The sequence below is a fragment of the Ranitomeya variabilis genome, chromosome 1, assembly GCF_051348905.1.
Source record: "Ranitomeya variabilis isolate aRanVar5 chromosome 1, aRanVar5.hap1, whole genome shotgun sequence".
Taxonomy (NCBI): domain Eukaryota; kingdom Metazoa; phylum Chordata; class Amphibia; order Anura; family Dendrobatidae; genus Ranitomeya; species Ranitomeya variabilis.
Genome location: NC_135232.1, coordinates 853,066,438 through 853,089,091, shown reverse-complemented (window position 1 = coordinate 853,089,091; position 22,654 = coordinate 853,066,438). Strand labels below are relative to the sequence as shown.

Here is a 22,654-nt window from a genome sequence, read left to right as displayed (position 1 = left end):
ATAAATTATTAGCATAAAAAGTGTTTATAAATTATATAACTTACAGATAGGGTAGGTTAACATGATTTGATCACTGTAAGTTTCCAAAATCAATGTGCTTTAGCCATGTTTTTTTTTTTTTAAATTGAATAGTTCTTGCTGCAAATGCAGCAGAAAGAGTACTGGAACCCCTTCATGTGAAACCAACCAGTCTAGTCCTATTATGCCAGCTGTCACATACCTCTGCCCTGTATACACTTCAGAGAATGGAGGACTTAGATATTAAAATTAGTAGCCCCCTTTAGACTTGCGGTAACTGTAATCACGAACTGACAACAGAAATGGTCTCCAGTGTGAGGCACAGGTCTATCTGTGAGGGATGCTGGCCAGCAGAGGAACCGGGCTTGTGGCATGATAAGACTATATTAGTAAGTTAACTAACTAACTTACTATTAGAATATTATATGTGGCTAAACACCATTATGCAGTCTTGAGTTTTGAATAGTTATATTAAATCATTCCTGGCAACAGAGTCATTAAACCGTGTCATCGGCCTCTTTCAACAGGAAAACAATTAAGCAAGCGGTGCCAAAAAGAGATCAAGTTACTGGAAAATGAAATTTGCAAGTATCTTCTAATCACATTATTTCATTGACTATTACTTTTATGACATAGCTTATTATTGTAGCTATAAATATATTTGTATTAGTTCTACTGAAGGCATTCACATTGCATGGCATTACATTAAAGGACAATCCTTCCCCAAATTGAGTAGAATTTTCCCACCTCAATATTCTGTTTACTGGTGTGCTTGGCTATGGTGCTTACCTTCTGGGTAGTTGTTCTTTTCGTCTGTAGCAAATGCATTGGTCATCAGCTATAGTCTATGTTTTTAGACAGACAATGGATGAGAGCGTTGGTCAACTTTGACCAAATGTTTTCCATGCTCTTGCTTCAGGAAAGTAAGACCGGTGCCCTACTCTTGAGGTGTAATCTTCCAACCAATCTCAACCACTGCAGACCAAATTTTGGTGAAGGAAAGTTTCTTTTAATGTGCCTAAGTGATGTGTATCAAAAATATTGTTTGTGGCTCATTTTGGAGCTGGTAGTGCCTTTGCGGTCTATATTGGATGCAAGTAGGGCTATTTAGTTTTGACTTTGAAACTATGAGGGCTGCTGAAACAGAATTTCTACTTCTTACCATTGTAATTTTTAGTTCCCAAATCACGTTCCCAGTCATTTTTATTGTATCTTTATAGTGGTTGATCAGTTTTTTTTAATACAGAATTCTAAATCTCTCACATAAATATATTTTAAAGATAACTTGCTACTTGTTGGCACAACTAGAAGGAGCACTGGTGCTCATTGCATTATTACATTGTGTAAGCATCTGCATTAAACTCCAATGCTCCTTCGAGTGGCATCTAGCTTAGTAAATAGTACATGTCGTTGTATAAGGGCATTTGGCACCCTGTATAAGAAGAACTTCAATTGTCATATAGACATATAGATATATTTACACCAAGAGTATTGTCTTTGCGTTGTCTTCAGTCTTATACTCTCATTCACCGGCAGATTTTACAGGGGAGAAAATTTGCTGTATAGTTTTGACTAAAACCATCTCAGTACCACCATTGTCATGGCAATTAATTACACTGTGTCACAACTGAGCTGAATTGAAAGTTGGCCGCCACAAGAATTATGGTAAAGTACCTTAGTGTTGCAGAAATATTTGGAAAGAGCTCAGAAGTGTGTCTTGGTTCCAAGCTTGACACTTACTTTCCAGTTTGGCTGTAAGCGTACAGGTATATTAGGTGCCAACTTAACAGCTGATTCTTGGTGTCTCTAGGATTAGACACTCATCATATTACTACTGAACTACCTGCTATGAGATAATTAATAGATTTCCTTTGACTAAACATTTTGTTAACCTGCTCAACTGCAAAGTCATAATATGTGGTGCTGTCTCTATGCTTGCATGGAAAAGTGACAGCTGTGAATTGTAAATATAAATAGTCTTACGCTATTAAAAGGTTTGTCCAGTCTACAAAACCCATTTTTATATGTCCCTTTAGGGAATTCTGAGCTAATGTTAGAAGGTCCCCTAATCAGGATCCTTATATTTGGGCCAAATTTTCCAGAGATTCAAGATATCTCCTCTTGGACTGGAGATCCTTCTTCTGTCCTGCATTACAAAAACAACTCATTTTTTTTTAATGGCACTGTATAATGCTTAGTTTCTCCATAATGCTTAATGGCAAGTTTCCCTGCAGACTAAACTGATTACTCAGAGTCCCAACAGGGAAAATTTTGGTCAGCTCATTATTAAAGGATTGTTTGAACCATGGAACTCATGTATGTCTTATGATGTGCTTTCATTAATAGTCATAAGTCTACAAATGTTATAGTAAATTTTTCTTCATGTCCATGATTCCATTTTTAATAGGTGGCCCACTTATTGTGTTGGCACTGCATCTACAGATATAGGCAATATTACCTCTATATACATCTGTGACATTATTCTTTCCTTCCTATCACAGAAGACTGAAAATGAAAATGTTGATACACAAAGTAGCCAATCTATCAAAGTATCTATCCCATCTGTCAAATTATTGATCAACCTGTCCGTTTGAACATTGTGTAATCCATGGTATACCGTAATTTGTCCCCAAAAGGCTGGGTTATTGCACATTGACTTAATTTCTGGATCGGACATCACTGACAGCAGTAGCAGGGTATTTGGATGGAAATACTGTAGATACAGTTTCTTCTTATTACATTTACCAGTGTGCTTTCCTACAAGTATCGCATTCTTATAAGGCAAGATAGAAGTCTCCGAGATGGGATCATTTTAATTTGTGTTCCGCAGGGCTTCTACACGAATGAGATTGTGTAAAGATAATATCATTGAACTTTGCAATTATTTCATTAATGCAAATTTAGCTGGCCATGGAAAGAATCATTCCTACATATATAGCTGCCATCTAATTGTGAAGGCTCAATAGAGTAACGCCAGAAATATCCAGATTAAAAATGCTTCCTGTTGTTATAACTCAAGAAAAACAGTTTCCTGTACAATGCTGTGGATGGCTGCTTTAGCACTGGCATGACATGCAGATATCAGACCTACAATTATTTTATTTATATTTCATTTTTGTCAACGTTTTTTAGAATTAGGAGAGGAGCAGCTTTTTATGATCAACGGTACATTTTTGCTGAGTTGAATTATTATATTGATCTTTATTTGTACCACAACAATATATTCTGCAGAGGTAGAATACAAGACAGCATCCAAAAAGACATAAGGAGAAAGGTCGCTGCCAATAATAGCTTACAGTCTAAATGGAAGGAGGGAAGAGATGTGGTAGGTAAATGAAAGGTTGAAAAATATAAATAAAGCCGCATAAATCAGTCACCAACTTCAATCCAAGTCCGTTCTGTAGGTAATGACCCAAATAATAAAAGCAAAGAAGTATAACCACAAATTGGGTACATGTAAGGGAGGCGTGGAATAATTCATCGGTTTTGAGTTACCGTATATACATTTGATTCAATAATCAGTAGCAGTTAATGGAAAAACGTATTGAAGGTGAGGTTTTGCATTGTGTGTGATCTTCCCACGGCATCTGGCGTCTAACAAATATTTTGCTAAATATACAATATACGATTTAGATCCAAAGTGATTTTGCTGAAACATTTGACATTTTGATACACATCCTCAAAGTGCAATGCCTTCTAGTATTTGTGTGTTTTCTATTACACTTCGGGATAGTCAATGAAAGTAATAGACTTTGTCAGTGATTTAATTAAAAATAATCTGTTTAAGGGAAAACAAGAGGAGCTTTCACTTTACCTAAGGGAGCACGAAACATCTCCCTGTACGAGTCCAGAGAGTCTAAAAACACTGTTGGTAAGTGACATCTCAGATCATACGAGATGTGAGATGATGACTGTAGGCACTGAGGTCCTTAGCAACAATTGCTTTAGAAGAGACAAAATGTTCTTATTTCAGATCCCTAAAACCATTGGCAAATTAAGTAAAACTCAGCAGATTAACTATTCTGAAATGATTCTCTATGATAATAAGAATGAACATTTTGTCTGTCTGTTATTTTCCGCAGGAGCACTGAAAACAACAGATTCCAGCAAACTTAACTTTTTATGCCTATGAAAATGCCAAGCAGTTGTTCCTCAAAATGTAGTAGCAACTAATCTTTTTTCCCTTCTTTTTAGCTTGATGCAGGATCCATATTGGATAGCTTTTTATCTATGTAATGCTATGCTGTGCTAACCTCCGCTCTTATCTTTTCTTCTGCTTGATCACAACACATGTATAGGCTACCTTAAGATGTTTGACATCCCTCCTGGTGCTAAACATGTGTTTATCCAAGAAGACGAGGCTTCCCCTCATGTTCTTGGTAAGTCTTTCATTCTGGATTTGGTAAAATCCCAAAAGTAAGATCCCTATATAAGATGATACTCAAAGAATTAAATTGTATTGTGTGGTTATTTGTTGCATTCTATTTTTGCAGTAGGGCTTTATTTAAAAAGTATAACTTGTTTGGCATCTATGCTTTAACATCCACAGTACAAAGCAGATTGCAGAATGAATTTATAGTAAATCTGTTAGTGAGCGTGCTCTGATGGTGTTGTTCACAACTCTTATCAATCTTCTTCTAAATTATACTTTGAAGGGAAGCTGTCACATGATTCATTCTACCCAAACCGCAGGCATGAATCAGACCCTGGCTGCATGAGAAATTAAAATAGAAAAAAAAGTTAAAGATCCGTCCGGGGACCATAGCTGGAGACCTGACTATTCTGGGGAGGTTCTTCCCAGCACTGCTACAGGTTATTGATGGTCTCACACTATGTATACAATCGTGCAGCCAGGATCTGATTCATGCTGAAGGCAGGTTGGGCAGCATGAATCAGATGACAGGTTCACATTATTCTGATCAGTTCTAAATCAGCTTAAGAAAACATTCAGGGGAAGAGAGATAAGAGTAAAGCCCCCGTCTCACATAGCGAGATCGCTGCTGAGTCACAAGTTTTGTGACGCAACAGCGACCTCAGTAGCGATCTCGCTATGTGTGACACGTACCAGCGATCAGGCCCCTGCTGTGAGATCGCTGGTCGTGTCGGAATGGCCTGGACCGTTTTTTGGTCGTTGAGGTCCCGCTGACATCGCTGAATCGGTGTGTGTGACACCGATCCAGCGATGTCTTCACTGGTAACCAGGGTAAACATCGGGTTACTAAGCGCAGGGCCGCGCTTAGTAACCCGATGTTTACCCTGGTTACCAGCGTAAATGTAAAAAAAAACAAACACTACATACTCACCATCAGTTGCCCGTCAGGTCCCTTGGCGTCTGCTTCCTGCTCTGCCTCTGACTGAGCCGCCGTAAAGTGAGAGCACAGCAGTGACGTCACCGCTGCGCTCTGCTCTCAGCTCTCACTGTACGGCGGCTCAGTCAGAGCAGGAAGCAGACGCCAAGGGACCTGACGGGCAACAGATGGTGAGTATGTACTGTTTGTTTTTTTTTACATTTACGCTGGTAACCAGGGTAAACATCGGGTTACTAAGCGCGGCCCTGCGCTTAGTAACCCGATGTTTACCCTGGTTACCCGGGTGCTGCAGGGGGACTTCGGCATCGTTGAAGACAGTTTCAACGATGCCGAATTCGTTCCCCTGATCGTTGGTCGCTGGAGAGAGCTGTCTGTGTGACAGCTCCCCAGCGACCACACAGCGACCACACAGCGACGCTGCAGCGATCAGCATCGTTGTCTGTATCGCTGCAGCGTCGCTGTGTGAGACGGGGCCTTTACAAACCTTGCCATTAATACTAGCTCACAGATTTAACTGGTAACTCATTTTACAGTCTGCTATGTACTGTGATTCCTAGAAGTGCTCGTAAAAGGTCCAAAAAAGTACAAAATGCTCATTACCAAAATGCTTTGTATTAATGTAGTTGCGTTAAAAGAATAAAATTAAAATTGCCCCCAAAAATGTCTTTCAACTTAATTTTTTTTTATTAGTTACGTTTTTTTAAACTACGGTAACATTGTATGTGTCATACTTTGTATTATATACATTGGGTTTAGTCACATGCATCAGATTTGATAAAACAATGTTTGAAAGATATCTACAGTGTATGAAAATACTCTTGTTTATTAGGTCTTCTAACAAAAGTGTCAGGAGGCTGGTCATTAAAGCAGTTGTTCCTTCACACCTTGTTCATGCATTCTCTGACGGGTGCACTAACTAATGTCCACTTTCTGGTACCAGGAACCTGAATTACAAAGTATATTCGCCTACAATGCTCTCTTCAATACAGCTAATTTATTAAATATTTTTAAAGCTTTTGTATGAAAAATCTTTTTTTCATGCAATTGCATATACAGAATATAGAATTTAAGTGATGTGATGATAATTCTTCTAACAGTCGTTGTTTTAAACACTAATCTTTTTACCATTATTATGTTTTACTAGATGGTGGCCCGATTCTAACGCATCGGGTATTCTAGAATATGTATGTAGTTTATTTATTAAGTTATCAGAATAATGCAATTTATACACCGGATTCGGCCGGCCGGGCACGACCAATTAGCGAAGAGTGGTTCAAATTCCGTGCCAATTCGCGGGCGGACTGCGCCTGTCTCTGATTGGTCATTCCCGGCCGCGAACAATCAGTGAAGCCAGGGCCTGCTCCAGGTTTTTGAGGGCCCCGGGTGAAAGAGTCTCAGTGGGCCCCCCTGTTTAACACATACCACGATTCATGATGCACAGATACAGCAGAGAAATATAGCACAGCCAAGTAGCTTACAGCCCACGTAGTATATAACACAGCCCACGTAGTATATAACACAGCTCACGTAGTATATAGCACAGCCCACGTAGTATATTGCCCAGCCACATAGTATATAGCACAGCCCCCTTAGTATATAGCAAAGACATGTAGTATATTGCCCAGCCACGTAATATATTGCACAGCCACGTAGTATAACGCGGCATAACGTGGTGTAACGCAGCCATTAACCCTGTGTGAGTGCTGACTGGAGGGGGCACTGACAGAAAGTAGGAAGGGGCGAATTCGCGGCCGAACTGTGCCGGAGGCCACGACCAATCAGTGACGCGGGATTTCCGTGACAGACAGGCAAACAGACAGACAGACAGAAAGGCACACAGACAACCAGACGGAAGTACCCCTTAGACGATTATATATATAGATGTAGTGCAAACTGCAGCCTACATCTGTTTAATTTTGTTTAAGCACAGACATTTCTGACAATTTTGTTTATCACAGTTTAGGTAATACTGGATGTTTAAACAATGTGTAGAATTGCCATATTTATCCAGATGTGTGGATTCTGGATCATGTATAAGGGGTTCACCCTGCTGTTAAACAAGCTTATTGTGATACATAGTGGCTGTAGAATCCAACTAGTTCAAAAGTTATAATAAAACTGAATTGAAAAAATGTGTTTTTAGACAATAAAACATTTACTGTAAGTATTTTTGGCTAAGTCACTTTCCTTCCTATCTGTCAATCCAAGGATTTAGGAAGGAGAGATATGGGGTGGGATTTTTTTGACAATTAGTCCCAACACAATATAGTGACCTGTCAGCTCCTTATTGTAAGGATACAGTGATCAACTCTTTTATCACACCTAAATATTCAGATTTGGAGGAAGGATTTGATTTATTGCACCAACAATTTGCACAGTATTTCCATGAAAATAAATGTAAAAATGTGTGCCAGAAATCTCCAATGAGTATATATTCATTTACATTTTCTTTAAAACATAAGAATTTGTGGAACCTAATAAACATTAGAAGATTAACCGCATTTCATGAATATATATTTATTCCCTCGCTCACTGCTTTTATGAAGAGCAAGGTTGAGGCGAATGGAAATTCCCAGATTTTGCCACACAAATCTGGCAGCAGAGGACTGTCCTAATTGCTAACCCAGACTTTATTATATGCAGCATGTAGACGAGCAGTTTGGTATTCTACCCAACCTTTCCTGTATCTGATATTCCAACTTTATTTTAGTAAGTACGGTAGTTATTAATATATGCACTGCTTGAACAAAAGTATTGGGACATTGCACCTAAACAGGCTTTTATGGCATCTCATTTAAAATCCATAGGCATTAATACAGTTAGTACCCCCTTTGCAGTAGTCCCTTTCTGGGTAAGCTTTGTGCAAGATGCTGGACTGTGTTTGAGGAAATTTTTGGCCATACATCCAGAAGAGCATTTGTGAGGTCAGACACTGTTGAGAGGGCCTGGCTCACAATTCACAGTTCAACTTCATCCTAAAAGTGTTTGGTGGAGTTGAGGTCAGGGCTCACACTAAACTCACCCAACCATGCCTTTATGGACATTGGGTTGTGCACTGGGGCACAGTCATGAGAAACAGAAAAGGGCCTTCGTGAAACTGTTCTCACAAAGTGGAAGCATACAGTTGTCCAAAATGTCTTAGTGTGCTGGACCATTAAGTAATTTCTTCTCTGGAACAAAAGGCCCTAGGCTAACCTCTGAATGGCAGAGGATCCCCAAATCCAGGTGTGAAAATCTTGATGCATCATTCCCAAGAAGACTCATGGCTGTACTAGCTCAAAAGGGTGCTTCTACTCAATACTGAGCAAAGGGTCTGAATACTTATGACCATGTAATATTTCAGTTTTTCTTTTTTAATAAATTTGCAAAAATTACTACATTTCTTTTTTTTCAGTCAAAATTGGGTGCAGAGTCTACATTATTGAGAAAAAAATGAACTTTTTGGAATTTACCAAATGGCTGCAATAAAACAAAGAGTGAAAAATTTAAAGGGGTCTGAATACTTTCTGTACCCACTGACTGTATATATATATATATATATATATATATATATATATATATATATATATATAGTGGTCCAAAAGTAGGTTGACAGTATGTGTAATAGGGTTATGAAGGGGGAGATTTATCAAACATAACATGTAAAGTGAAACTGACTCAGTTGCCCTTAGCAACCAATCAGATTCCACCTTTCAATTTCCAAAGAGTCTGTGAAGAATGAAAAGTGGAATCTGATTGGTTGCTAAGGGCAACTCAGTCAGTTTCACTTTACACCATGTTTGATAAATCTCCCCCTTCATAACCCTATTACACATACTGTCCACCTACTTTTGGACCACCCTGTATATTGTGAGGCAGTGACCCCTGTTACAGCTGGGGGGCGCTGTATGTTCTCAGAATACTCACAGAGGCGTACTGAGGCCATGGGAGTGCATGGCAATCGCAGGTAAAACTATGATAATGAGACGATGACCGGCGTCATTGTGAATTGCCGGTATGTGTCACAAAGGAGATTCTCTGCACTGTAAGCCAGTAATGTTGTTCTGGGACCTGTAGTCCCACAAGTGTTTGTGTAGGGTGTGTGTTTATAATAAGGGAGGCTTGCAGGGCTAGTTGGAGAGCTGGGCGGGTCTGACTAACCACACACACCTCCCACCTATGGGGATGGCTGCAGGTACATAATGTGACCATGGTTTGGGTCGCATGGTCTGTGTTCAGAGTGTATGGACCTGAAGACCTGTGTGTTGGGAGGTCCTGTGTGTTGGATCCCTGAATAGCACACGGAGAGGCAGTGTACCTAAAGGCCAGTGTGTTGTGTGGTCCTGGGATTAGGACGGATGACCTGAATAGCACACTGAGAGGCCGTGGACCTGGATGGCCTCTGTGTTGCAAGGTCCTGAGAGTAGGACTGGATTCCTGAAGGTCACGGGGTGAGGCCATGGTCCTGCAGAGCCTATGATGGCTACTGTGTTGGGGAAGCTACCGTCCTTCTGTGGGTCTGGAACTGTCGTGTGACCTGGTGAGCAAGGCATTGTCCAGGATGGTGATCCCAGTTAGGCAGCTTCCATGGGAGAGAGGACTAATGAGGAGTCAGCGTGTGGAGTTACCTTACCTGTAAGATAACTCCAGATAAAGGGGGTTATGGGCAGATGAGTATCTTCCAGTGGAACAGACAGCTAGTGCCTATGATGTTACATGGAAGTTAATGAACTGTGTGGTCTCCCACGGTAACTGGACGAAGTGAGGTGCAACATGTTTAGAGACTGCAGTCTAATGTCGTGTAATGCTATGTAAGTAGAGACATTGATACGGCGCACGGACAACCCCGGGAACAAGTCAGAAGAGGACTGGCGGGTGTAGTGTCTGTCAAATAAAGGAAGCCGTGTACTATGAACTATGTGTGTGATGTGTAACATGGCGGTTTATGACGTGTAAATAAACCACATGGACTGTTTAATGGAGAAAATCGTGCCTGTGTGACTGAATCCCTTTGCTAAGCGAGTGTCCCCAACACAAGCTGTAAGCACTATCTTACAATATATACACATATACACATTTATACACACACACACACACACACACACACATATATATATAAATATATATACAGTATATATATATATTGAAGAATATTTCTTTAAATGACATTGAGAATTGCTCTGTGTAAAAGCTCATGCTGAAATCACATTGCAACCGGATCACATTCGCATGTAGATAGGATATCATTCGGTTTGGATGCAAGGTGCTAAAAATCGCATAGTACTTTCAAGAAAATCGCATGAAACTTGCATGACACTCGTCCTACTCGACCGATATCGGACCGTTTTTTTACAGTAATAGATATGAACCCTAAGTGTTTGCACCTTGCTCCCATTTTAATTATCATTTAATGTATCTTAAATAGAATATATTTAGGTAAAAGCAAAAACTTGTGTCACTATCAAAACATTTCTGGATCTAACTATTGTAATGCAATCCCCAAATTAAGCAAATTGAAATGCTTTTCAGATTTTCTGCCAACAAGACATTACGTTGCTGGAAAATGACCCATGTCATCTGGGACTGAAGAGCATTTTATGTAGGCAAATGGGAACATCATTCATTTTCATGAAATCTTAATCTGATATTTTGAGCTCAGGCACAGAACGTATCTCTTCACAGTGTTATGAATAATGTATATGCTAGGACATTTAGGTGAGGAGATGGAAATGATGTAAGCAAGCGTTTTGAATTTGGTCAAGGACAAAATGCTGTGTACATTGTGTGGTGCTATGAAAATATGTATGTGCAGAAAACATAATCAGCCCCCAGTCAAAAAAATAATGATTCAAATCTAATGCTTGTGACTAATAAGCCATTTAAGGGTTTCCTAACACTTTCTGCTATAGTGTTTCTGAGGCATCTGAGGACACATAATTGAGTGCCAGCTTACTGTGACTGCAACTTTCTTTACCAGAGAAATGGCAGCCAAAGTACAGCTTGTTAACTTCACCAAGTCTCGCTAATCTTAAGACCTGAAAAGGGCTTTGCTGCCCCCTTGAGGCGTGAGTTTTACAGAAAAAGAATCATCAGATACCTGAGATTACGTATGACACATACAGGTGCTTCGCACAAAATTAGAATGTCATCAAAAAGTTAATTTACTTAAGTTCTTCAATACAAAAAGTGAAACTTATATATTATATAGAGTCATTACAAATACAGTGATCTATTCCAAGTATTTATTTCTGACTATCTTGATGATTATGGCTTGCAGTCAATGAAAACCTAAAAGTCCTTATCTCAGTAAATTAGAATAATTAACAAAAACACCTGCAAAGGCTTCCTAGCATTTAAAAAGGTCCATTAGTCTGTTTCAGCAGGCTCCACAATCATTGTGAAGACTGCTGACTTGACAGATGTCTAGAAGGCAGTCATTGACACACTCCACAAGGAGGATAAGCCACAAAAGGTCATTGCTAAAGAAGCTGGTTGTTCACAGAGTGCAATATCCAAGCATATTAATGGAAAATTAAGTGGAAGGAAAAAGTGTGCTAGAAAAAGGTGCACAAGCAACCGGGATAGCCGCAGCCTTGAAAGGATTGTTAAGAAAATTTGGAGGAGATTCACAAGGAGTGGACTGCTTCTGGAGTCATTGCTTCAAGAGCCACCACACACAGATGTATCCAGGACATGGGCTACAAGTGTCGTATTCCTTGTGTCAAGCCACTCATGACCAATAGACAACACCAAGCTGCTTGAGGTCTAGTGTGAAGTTTCCACAATCAGTGGTGGTTTGGGGAGCCATGTCATCTGCTGGTGTAGGTCCACTGTGTTTTATCAAGACCAAAGTCAGCCGTCTACCAGGAAATCTTAGAGCACTTCATACTTCCCTCTGCCGACAAGCTTCTTGGAGATGGAAATTTCATTCTCCAGCAAAACTTGGCACCTGTCCACACTGCCAAAAGTATCAATACCTGGTATAAAGACAACATTATCACTGTGCTTGATTGGCCAGCAAACTCAGCTGACCTTAACCCCATAGAGAATCTATGGGGTATTGTGAAGAGGATGAGAGACACCAGACCCAACAATGCAGATGAGCTGAAGGCTACTATCAAAGCAGCCTGGGCTTCCATAACACCTCAGCAGTGCCACAGGCTGATCGCCTCCATGCCACGCCGCATTGATGAAGTAATTTATGCAAAAGTAGTCCCCACCAAGTACTTAGTGCATTTACTGAAGATACATTTTTTACATTTTAAAATGCGCGCGTGTCCAGCCTCCCGTGACGTCATGGCTTGTGATTGGTCGCGTCGCCCATGTGACCGCGACGCGACCAATCACAAAGCCGGAACGTAATTTTAAAATCCTGAAGGACCTGAAATTACGTCACGGCTTGCTGTGATTGGTCGCGTCGCGGCCACATGGGCGGCACGCGACCAATCACAAGCCGGGACTTCACGTAAGGAAGGAAACGCGCGAATTTTAAGCAAACAACGCTGCCGGTTCCCTCGGTGAGGTCCAGGCTGCGTCGGAGAGGTGAGTATAGCAATATTTTTTATTTTAATTCTTTATTTTACACATTAATGTTGTTTCGATACCGATACCCGATACCACAAAAATATCGGATCTCGGTATCGGAATTCCGATACAGCAAATATCGGCCGATACCTGATACTTGCGGTATCGGAATGCTCAACACTAGTAATGACTCTATATAATATATGAGTTTCACTTTTTGTATTGAAGAACAAATAAATTAACTTTTTGTTGATATTCTAATTTTGTGAGAAGCACCTTTCAGCATTTTTATGGCGTTTGCAGCATTCTTTGCAACTATAGAAAGCATCGTGAAAGTGAAAATACGCTGCAAAAAACACAACAAACTTTTTGCGGCTTTATTGAAACATTTTGATGAATAAAACTTTAGGAAAAGGTACTGTGGGCGAAACACTGCAAGTGAACATAGCCCTATAGTTAGTGGTTATTTGAGGATTGCTTGTTATTGTCTCTTGTATCAAAGATTCTGCGCAAGAGAAAGAATGCATTTTCGCAAAGCTAGACAAATAATTATAACATATAATTTAAAAATTATTATTATTATTATTATTATTATTCATAACTATATATATATATATATATATACTGTATATATACAGTGTATATATATATATAGTATATATACAGTGTATATATATATATATATATATATATACAGTATATATATATATATATATATATATATGTGTGTGTGTGTGTTTTCATTTTGTAATATTGTTGATTTCTTTGCCCATAAACATATACACTCCTAGGTATGTGTTCCTTACTTGTATTATGTGTAAAACATAATGCTATCTTGCTTTGGATAGCATTTATGTGTTTATGGCATGGCATGACACATATAACAATTCTCTAGGGCTGTACCTCATGGGTCTAGTAATTTATGTGACTGTTTTTTTGTTGCGCACAATTAAATAAATGTTTCCTTCTATAAGCCATTAAAAACCAGGCAACAGGACATTATATTCTGAATGGAAAAGGTGAAGACGCCAAGTCTCGGTCCTTCATAGATCTCGGTGTTGAATGGGAGTACATAATTGAAGATGACATTGAGACTGTACACACTGATGGGCCATTGCATGATCCTATTGTGGTGCTGGTAAGTAATAGCAGTTCCCTTTTATTTTGACCTCCCAATACTTACATGCAGGAGTTGGCAGAGTAGTCTATTGATTTTGTTGGTAAAGTAAGGAGTAATAGTCAACAATTTATTGAATGATTGTCCATCTGACAACTAGCCTCACACCTTCCCTTCATCCACATCCTCTCCCATCCCATGGTTCAACTAGATGCACATACAATTTTTTACTACCTATATAACATTATCATGTTGAACTTTAGTCTTTTGTCTTCTGAATCAAGTACAGGCTGGAAAGTGAGGATGATGAAATCTGGGATATGTTTAGTATTCTTGTTCAAAAGCAAAATTTGTATTTCTCCTTCACCTCATTGGGGACACAGGACCATGGGTGTATGCTGCAGCCACTAGGAGGCTGACACTAAGTGAATACGAAAAAAGTTAGCTCCTCCTCTGCAGTATATACCCTCATGCTGGCTCCACAAGGATCAGTTCATGCTTAGTGTCTGTAGGAGGCACACTGGTCTGCTTTTTCAGACCACCTTTTTTTTCTTTTCTGTCTGTCTACGAAGACAAGGTGGGGCGACAGACCCTATTGAAAGGGTCCGATCTCCCCAAACCAACAACAGGCGAGTACGTGAAGTGTCGCCTCCACGAATCCTCTCCTGCGACGTGGGACATTTTGCCGAACACAGCCCTGTCCACCCTAAGGTAGTGAAATCCTAGGCTGTACAGAGGCACAGATTTAGTCTGTGCAGCCCCCACTGCATCACCAATGTTTTCTACTGTGGTGATGGAAGGATGCGGACGGTCCTCATCCCTTACAAAGGAGGATGGATTGAGGGTACCTGCACCACCCATATTACAGCCCCCTCGCCTCTAACCTGGATCTTCATGGAGTGATTATATGAAGAAGGGGTGCTGGGAGTAATCCTGCAGCATTGCGTTCCTATCCAGCTGCTTCACATTGGCGTCGTGCTGGCGCTGTAACTTTACTTCCCGGCTTTGGCCTGTACTAGGCTGCAGGCTGGTAGCTCCGCCCCCCTAGCACGCGTTTTTCCGGCAGCCCTGCCTGCAAACGCGTATTTCCGGTGGCCCCGTCCACTTGCCCAGCGCTTCTCAGAGAGGCGCCTTTTTTGAATCTGGATGAGGGCACCACCGACCAGCCGCAGATCTCACACGATCTCCGCAGTTCCAGGACGTTCACGGGTACAGGACCTGGGGTAAGCGCTGCAGCCCTATATCAGAATAGGCTGCGCTGGCACTTAGTACTATGGCACTATAGCAGCCTCCCAGCAGTATATAGCCCATATTAACAAGGTATTAGCCAGGGGTACAGCATGTCAAGAAGATCCAACAAGTCCCATATGGTATTTTTCGTATCATGTACCTCCTGTCACTCTGCTTTCCTTCCAGAATGAGCAATTATGCGAAGCCTGCGATCCCGAAAGCGCTCAGGAGCCCTCTGATCCCCGTGTACCTGGACTTTCTGAATGGGCCTCGTCTCTGTCGCATGCTATGGCATCACTGGCTACAGCAATTGAGTCTCTTCAGGCCCCCGACAGGGGTAAGGACAGCTCGCCTGTCTCAGAGAGATCCTCCATCTCGCAGGATCCATCGGCCTGCAGGGGCCGCTCTCACTCAAAGCATGCACAGGCAGCCAGAAAACTATTCCATACTGCGTCTCCCGGGCCCTCCGGTGCCTCGGCACCCATGAGCTCCATCTTTTGCTCCCTCTCACCAGAGGTTGGTAGCGAGCAGCACTCAGACTACGATTCTGATGGGCCCCTCAATCTAGATGCGCCTGGTTATCAGGAGACAGTTGATAGTCTCATTGAGGCTGTCAATCAAACCCTAGGGATTGATGAGGAATCCACTCTTACCACAGGCCACAAAGTGTCCTTTAAACAGGCCAAATGTTCCCATAGGATGTTCGGCAGTCACCCTGAGTTCGAGGACATAGTGAAGCAGCATAGGGAATGGCCAGACAAGCATTTTTCAGGCCAGAAGGCACTTGAAGAGAGATACCCTATTGCTTCAGATCTTCGCAAAAACTGGGCAGAATCCCCCCAGTGGATCCACCCGTATCGCGTTTGGCCTCCAAAACCCTGCTGTCTTTACCTAACGGATCCTCCATCAAGGATCCCACAGATCACCTAATAGAGAGCCTTGCTTGCTTAGTCTTCGAGGTGTTGGGCTCAGCGCTGTCCCCCTCCTTCACTGCAACATGGTGGCTAAGGCCATGGTATCCTGGGCGGAGTCTCTAAACAGAGCTTTGCAGGGTACTGACCTTCCACCGGAGGCTGCTGATCTTGCTGATCAAATCACTTTGGATGGGGACTTTTTGGTTAATGCATCCCTGGACGTGGCTAACTGCATGGCGCATGCGGCTGCAAATGCTATTTCTATTAGGAAAGCAATGTGGCTCAGGACATGGCGAGCAGACTCTACTTCATAAAAGTCCCTAACTTGTCTGCCTTACCAAAGCGGCCAGTTATTTGGTGAGAAGGTCGACCAGCTTATCTCAGACACCACAGGCGGAAAAAGTAACATCCTCCCCCAACATAAGGTTAGGCAACCCTTTCGTCGCCAGACACAGATGCGCTTTCGGCCCTTTCGCAGCCCCGGGTGGGCCACCTCATCCCAATCCCTCTGGCTCGGACCGCCCCGCTCAGGAGGACAGAGATCGTCAAGTCTCTTACAAAACCAACCCATTGTGGAAGAACAATCCCAACCAGTCCAGATCTAAGGGATCCAGGTCCCACAGATTTTCAACCAAATGACTTGAGACTCTTTCCGGTCGACACCAGCAGAGTGGGCGGTCGCCTGCTCTGGTTTCGCAACGTCTGGCTCCGCGTAATTTCCGAAGCATGGGTCAGAGATCTGGTGTCTTCTGGATACAAAATAGAGTTTTGCTCCCACCCCCAAAATGTTTTTTCTTTCCCGTACCCCCAAAGTGGAGGCACACGCCCAATCCTTTTTTCAGGTCATCGAGTCAACAGGGTTATCATTCCTGTGCTGAAAAACAAAAGATTCCAGGGGTTCTACTCAAACCTGTTTGTGGTTCCAAAAAAGGACGGAACTGTAAGGCCCATTCTGGACCTAAAGATGGAGTCCCTCTGCTCTGTCATCTCTTTGATGGAAAGGGGTGAGTTCTTGGCGTCTATCGACATCCAAGACGCCTGTCTTCATATTCCCATTTTTCCCTCTCATCAAAGGTTCCTGCGTTTTGCTGTCCGTGGGCTACACTTTCAGTTTGCAGCCCTGCCCTTCGGACTAGCCAAAACTCCCAGGGTGTTCACAAAAGTCATGGCGGCTGTCATGTCCATTCTGCATTCTCGGGGCATGGTCATCTTGCCATACTTAGACGATGTCCTGATCAAGGGATCGTCTTTTCAGGCTTGCAAAGAATGCGTCCGCATCATGTTGGATACACTGCCTGGGGTGGCTCATAAACTTGAGCAAGTCTTCTCCTGTCCCAGCTCAGAAAATTTCCTTCTTAGGAATGATCTTGGACACCTCCCAAGGGTTGGTGATTCTCCCTCAAGACAAGGTCCTAGCCACTCATCTGGAAGTTCAGGCACTCCGTTGGCCAATTCCTCGTTCCATCCAATTCGGCATGAGGGTCCTATGAAAAATGGAAGCTGTTCCGTTTGTCCAGTTTCACCTCCGCCCCTTGCAGCATGCGCTGCTGGCAACCTGGGATAAGAGGCCGTTTTCTCTCGACTGCCCATGCTGTCTGTCCACCCGGGTCAGGCAGGCACTCAGGTGGTGGACGCTGAATTCTTCCCTCCTTCAGGGGAAATGCTTCTCCCTGGATCAATGGCAGGTGGTCACTACCGACGCCAGTCTCCTCGGCTGGGGAGCTGTTTTCCATCACCACACGGCTCAGGGGCGCTGGTCGCCTTGGGAGTCACGCCTTCCAATCAATCTCCTATAAATTCGGGCAATTCGGTGGGCTTTATGGCGGGCGCCCAGTCTGAATTCAGTCAGACAATGTCAAGGCCGTGGCTTATATCAATCATCAAGGGGCCACCCGCAGTAGAGCGACCATGCGCAAAGTAGAACACGTCCTCTGCTGGGCAGAGAAAAACCATTCAGTGATCTCAGCAGTTCACATACCAGGCATAGAGAACTGGGCAGCGGACTTTCTCAGCCAGCAGGGTCTTTCATCGGGGAATGGTCTCTCCATCCAGAGGTTCTTCAGCAGTTTTGTCACTGCTGGGGAACCCCGGATGAGGATCTGGTGGCCTCCAGGTTAAACACCAAGGTGCCCGAGTTTGTCGCTCGATCCTGAGACCCAAAGGCCATTATTAGCGTGGATGCCTTGGTCCTTCCATAGAATCAGTTCCAGCTACCATACGCATTTCCACCATTGCCGCTGCTTCCGAAAGTCATCCAGAAGGTCAAATCGGAAGGGGTCCCAGTAATCCTAGTCACCCCAGACTGGCCTTGTCGGGCATGGTATGCAGAGCTAATGCAACTAGTTGCCAATGTCCCCTGGCGGCTACCGGATAGACTGGACCTACTTTCCCAGGGTCCGATCTACCATCAGAACTCAGGGGCTCTGTGTTTAACAGCTTGGTCATTGAATCCTGGGTCCTGACCCTGGCCGGGTTCTCCTGGGATGTAGTTACCACGATGATTAGCGCTCTATCACCGCACTTGGAAGTTCTTTTTTGTGTGGTGCAGAGACTGCGGTCATCCTCCACTCATTTTTTCCATTCCTAACATTATAGAGTTTCTTCAAACCAGCATGGACTTGGGTCTAGCGCCAAGTTCCCTGAAAGGACAGATCTCAGCCTTGTCCGTCTTATTTCAGTGCAGGATTGCATCAATCTGCAGGTGAAGACTTTCATTTAGGGGGTCTTCCTTGTAGTACTGCCCTATAGAGCTCCCTTGGACACCTGGGACCTTAGCCTGATCCTAGGTGTTCTACAGGAATCTCCCTTCGAGCCACTACAGGATGTCTCGTTAACTTACCTCTCATGTAAGGTTGTTTTACTTGTCGCGGTAACGTCTATCAGGCGGGTTTCGGAGTTGGCTGCTCTTTCCTGCCAAGCCCCGTTTTTTTCACCTGGATAAAGTGGTTCTAAGGCCAGCCCCTTTGTTTCTCCCAAAGGTCGTCTCCTCTTTTCACATTAACGAGGACATTGTTTTGTCCTCGTTTTGTCCGGCACCAGTACACCGGGTGGAAAAGGCCCTTCACACTTTGGATCTAGTAAGTGCTCTCAGAAGATATGTGTCAAGGACAGCACCCTTTCACCAGACGGACATGCTGTTCATGCTCCCCCTATGGTCACAAGAAGGGATTTGCTGCTTCAAAGTCAACAATAGCCAGGTGGATTCGTTCGGCGATTGAGGAATCTTACCACGTCAGAGGCAAGCCTATTCCAGCAGGGATCAGAGCACACTCCACGCGGTCAGTGGGCACCTCTTGGGCCCTTCGGCACCAGGCATTGGCAAAGCAGGTTTGCAATGCTACAACCTGGTCTAGCCTCCATACATTTTCAAAACGTTACAATGTCCACACTCAGGCCTCAGCAGAGGCAAGTCTGGGCAGAAAAATTCTGCAGGCGGCGGTAGCACACCTGTAGACAGTTGGTATTTGTGGCTTATTCCATTGGGTCAATTTCCCACCCAGGAACTGCTTTTGGATGTCCCATGGTCCTGTGTCCCCCAATGAGGTGAAAGAGAAACAGGGATTTTTGTGTACTCACCGTAAAATCCTTTTCTCCAAGACACTCATTGGGGACACAGACACATCACCCGCCCTTTGGCCTGATGGCTCTGTTTGATGTTTGGGTCTTTTTTTACACATGTTGTACCTTGTATTAGATTTATTTTGTGTTCTCCTACTGCTTTTGCACTGAACTGGTCCTTGTGGAGCCAGCATGAGGGTATATACTGCAGAGGAGGAGCTAACTTTTTTTGTATTCGCTTAGTGTCAGCCTCCTAGGGGCAGCAGCATACACCCATGGTCCTGTGTCCCCCAATGAGTGTCTCTGAGAAAAGGATTTTATGGTGAGTCCACAAAAATCCCTGTTTTCTAATAATTGTAAAAATAAATAGTACTGCATACAAGATTTAATCCATGGTTTTGGTTGCACTTTCTCAAGTTTTAAAGTAGAAAGTAATGGGGTCCATAAAATCTGCTTTCAGAGCTGATTCTGGATTGCTGCCAGTACTGCATCCTATGGATTGACTACTCTTTAGAGCTAAGTCTGTTTAACACCACAAGACCAGTACAAAACTCCATTTTGGAGAGTTAAAGAAGTTGTCCACTACTTGGACAACTTCTTCTCGTACTCCTTGCTTGGCCTTCAGAAAATAAAAACTTATACTCACCTCCACCGCCGGTGCCACTCTCCCGGTGTCAACACTCTGTCTCCCAGGGCTCACTTGACACAGTTAAATGTGATGCTGGCGCCCAATCAGCGCTGGCGTCACTGTCCCTGTCTTCGGACAAATTGAACATGAAGAGGAAGTCCGGGCTGCAGCTGATCTCAGACTTCCTCTTCCTCCTCAATTTGACAGGAGGCAGGGAGAGTGACACTGGCACTGATTGGGTGCCTTCGCCATGTGTCACAGCATCCGCATGCGAGCGCCGGGAGACAGAGTGTCAACACCACGGGAACGGCGTGTGTAGGCTTTATTACTTTATCTGCCTCAAACATTTTGATCAAGAAGGGGTTGTCCTAGTAGTGGAAAGCCCCTTTAATGTGCTTGGGACATGATTATTTGAAACTCCTGCTTATTAGTACAGCCTTCTTCACAGATTACACAGCAGTCCTGTTCTCAAAATGTATTGATCTGGTCACATGCTCCTCCACCAGCAGCCTCCTCCAATTAAAAACATCTTTCCCATCGGCAGTGTTTAAATATGAGGAAGCTGACGGATTTGGTCACATGCTCATCCATCAGCGGCGATTTTAAGAACAGGAGCGTTGTGCAGTCTGTGATGAAAACTTAAAACCACAGCGCAGTGCCAAAAATATGATGTAGTAAAAAAGATACATTGAAACTCTTATAACAATCACAAACCTACACCAGCTAACAGAATCATCTCTCCTATATCTATATGCTGTAAATAATATTCAATACAACATATTGACACACACAACACGAACATCATATACCCAACATGCACACCATGCACACAACACATACTCACCACACACAGCACACACATCACACAGCACAATAAACACAACACGCATACAAACACTAAACACACATAACACATCCATCAACCCCATACAAACAACACACAGCACACAATACACACCACAAACATACAAATACTACACATACACACGACACATGCATCCTTAAACACATCACACACACCACACACAAAACACACACAATACACAAAATACTACACATGCACAAACCACACAACACTGCATCAACCCCATGCAAAGAACACACGCAGAACACAGTACACTCCACACACATTTACACACCACGCATACAAATACTATACATACACAACACATGCCCCTTACTCTCTTTTTCTGAACGAGAGCTAATATGAAATGCTTCTAACTGTAAACTAATGCTGCAGTTGAATTTACTATTGTCTTCCTAAAGTCTTAGGCTTCTTTCACACTTCCGTTTTTACAATCTGCACAGGATCAGTCAAAATGTTGAAATGACGGATCCTGTGCAGATTGTAAAAAACTGGTGCACTGGGCCCATTTTTCTGACGGACCCGTCGAGGCTATGTGCACCTGTTGTGTATGCGTCTTCGCAGCGGTTTTCCGCTGCGAAAATGCATACACAACACAACCCAGGTTTAAAAATAATAAACAACCGCAATATTCTTACCTTCCGGCTCCCGGCAGCTAGCGTTCCCAGTAATGCCTTGCATGCAATGACCTCTGATGATGTAGCGGTCTCGCGAGATTGCGATGTCATCGGGTCATTTCGCAATGCATCCATTGGAACGCTAGCTGCCGGGAGCATCGCGAGTATCGGTAACGCTGCACGGGACGCCGGAAGGTAAGAATATTGCGATTTTTTTATTTTTTTAATTATTTTTAACATTATATCTTGTTACTATTGATGCTGCATAGGCAGCATCAATAGTAGAAAGAGAGAGAGAACAAGCGAGAGAGAATTTCCCTGACAGGAAATTCTTCCATGCATGCTCAGTTTCAAAAGACAGAACCCATCGCTGGATTCCTGATTTTCACAGTCAGCGACGGATCCTGGGTCCATAGGCTTCCATTATAGCTAACGACGGGCAGCGCGGAACCCGTCGCTGAGCGATTTTCCGACATGCAGAAAAAACGTTCCTCTGAACGTTTTCTCCGCTCGCGGACAGCAGTTTTCCAACGGATCCAGTGCACGTCGGATGAAACGGATAGCCATCCGTCACAATCCGTCGCTAATACAAGTCTATGAGAAAAAAACAGATCCTGCAGAAACATTTGCTGGATTCGTTTTTTTCACAAAACGACGCATTGTGATGGAAAAAGAAAGACGGAAGTGTGAAAGAGGCCTTATCTCTCACTAGAGATTGTGGTGTAGGGATAAAAGTGCACAAGTTTAATTATGGGATTTGTGTGGTGTATTTTTTTTCATGATGTTTAGATTGTAACCACTTTTAACACATCTGATGATAAAACATAAAGCTGCTCATTTAACTTGTTATGCTCAAGTTCCCTTTATTGTATGCACAATGGACGCCATAGAGTGG

The 22,654-nt window shown here is 43.0% G+C and overlaps 1 protein-coding gene across 2 annotated transcripts in view; it reads left to right on the top strand.

Moving 5' to 3' along the window:
* The window catches only part of ADAMTS3 (ADAM metallopeptidase with thrombospondin type 1 motif 3), a 314,479-nt gene that overhangs the window by 264,464 nt on the left and 27,361 nt on the right, over positions 1-22,654 (top strand). For both annotated transcript variants that reach the window (XM_077276828.1, XM_077276837.1), the window contains exons 16-17: positions 4,317-4,397; positions 13,805-13,968. In XM_077276828.1, coding sequence (XP_077132943.1) covers positions 4,317-4,397; positions 13,805-13,968 — 245 coding nt within the window. The remainder of the gene's footprint in view (positions 1-4,316; positions 4,398-13,804; positions 13,969-22,654) is intronic.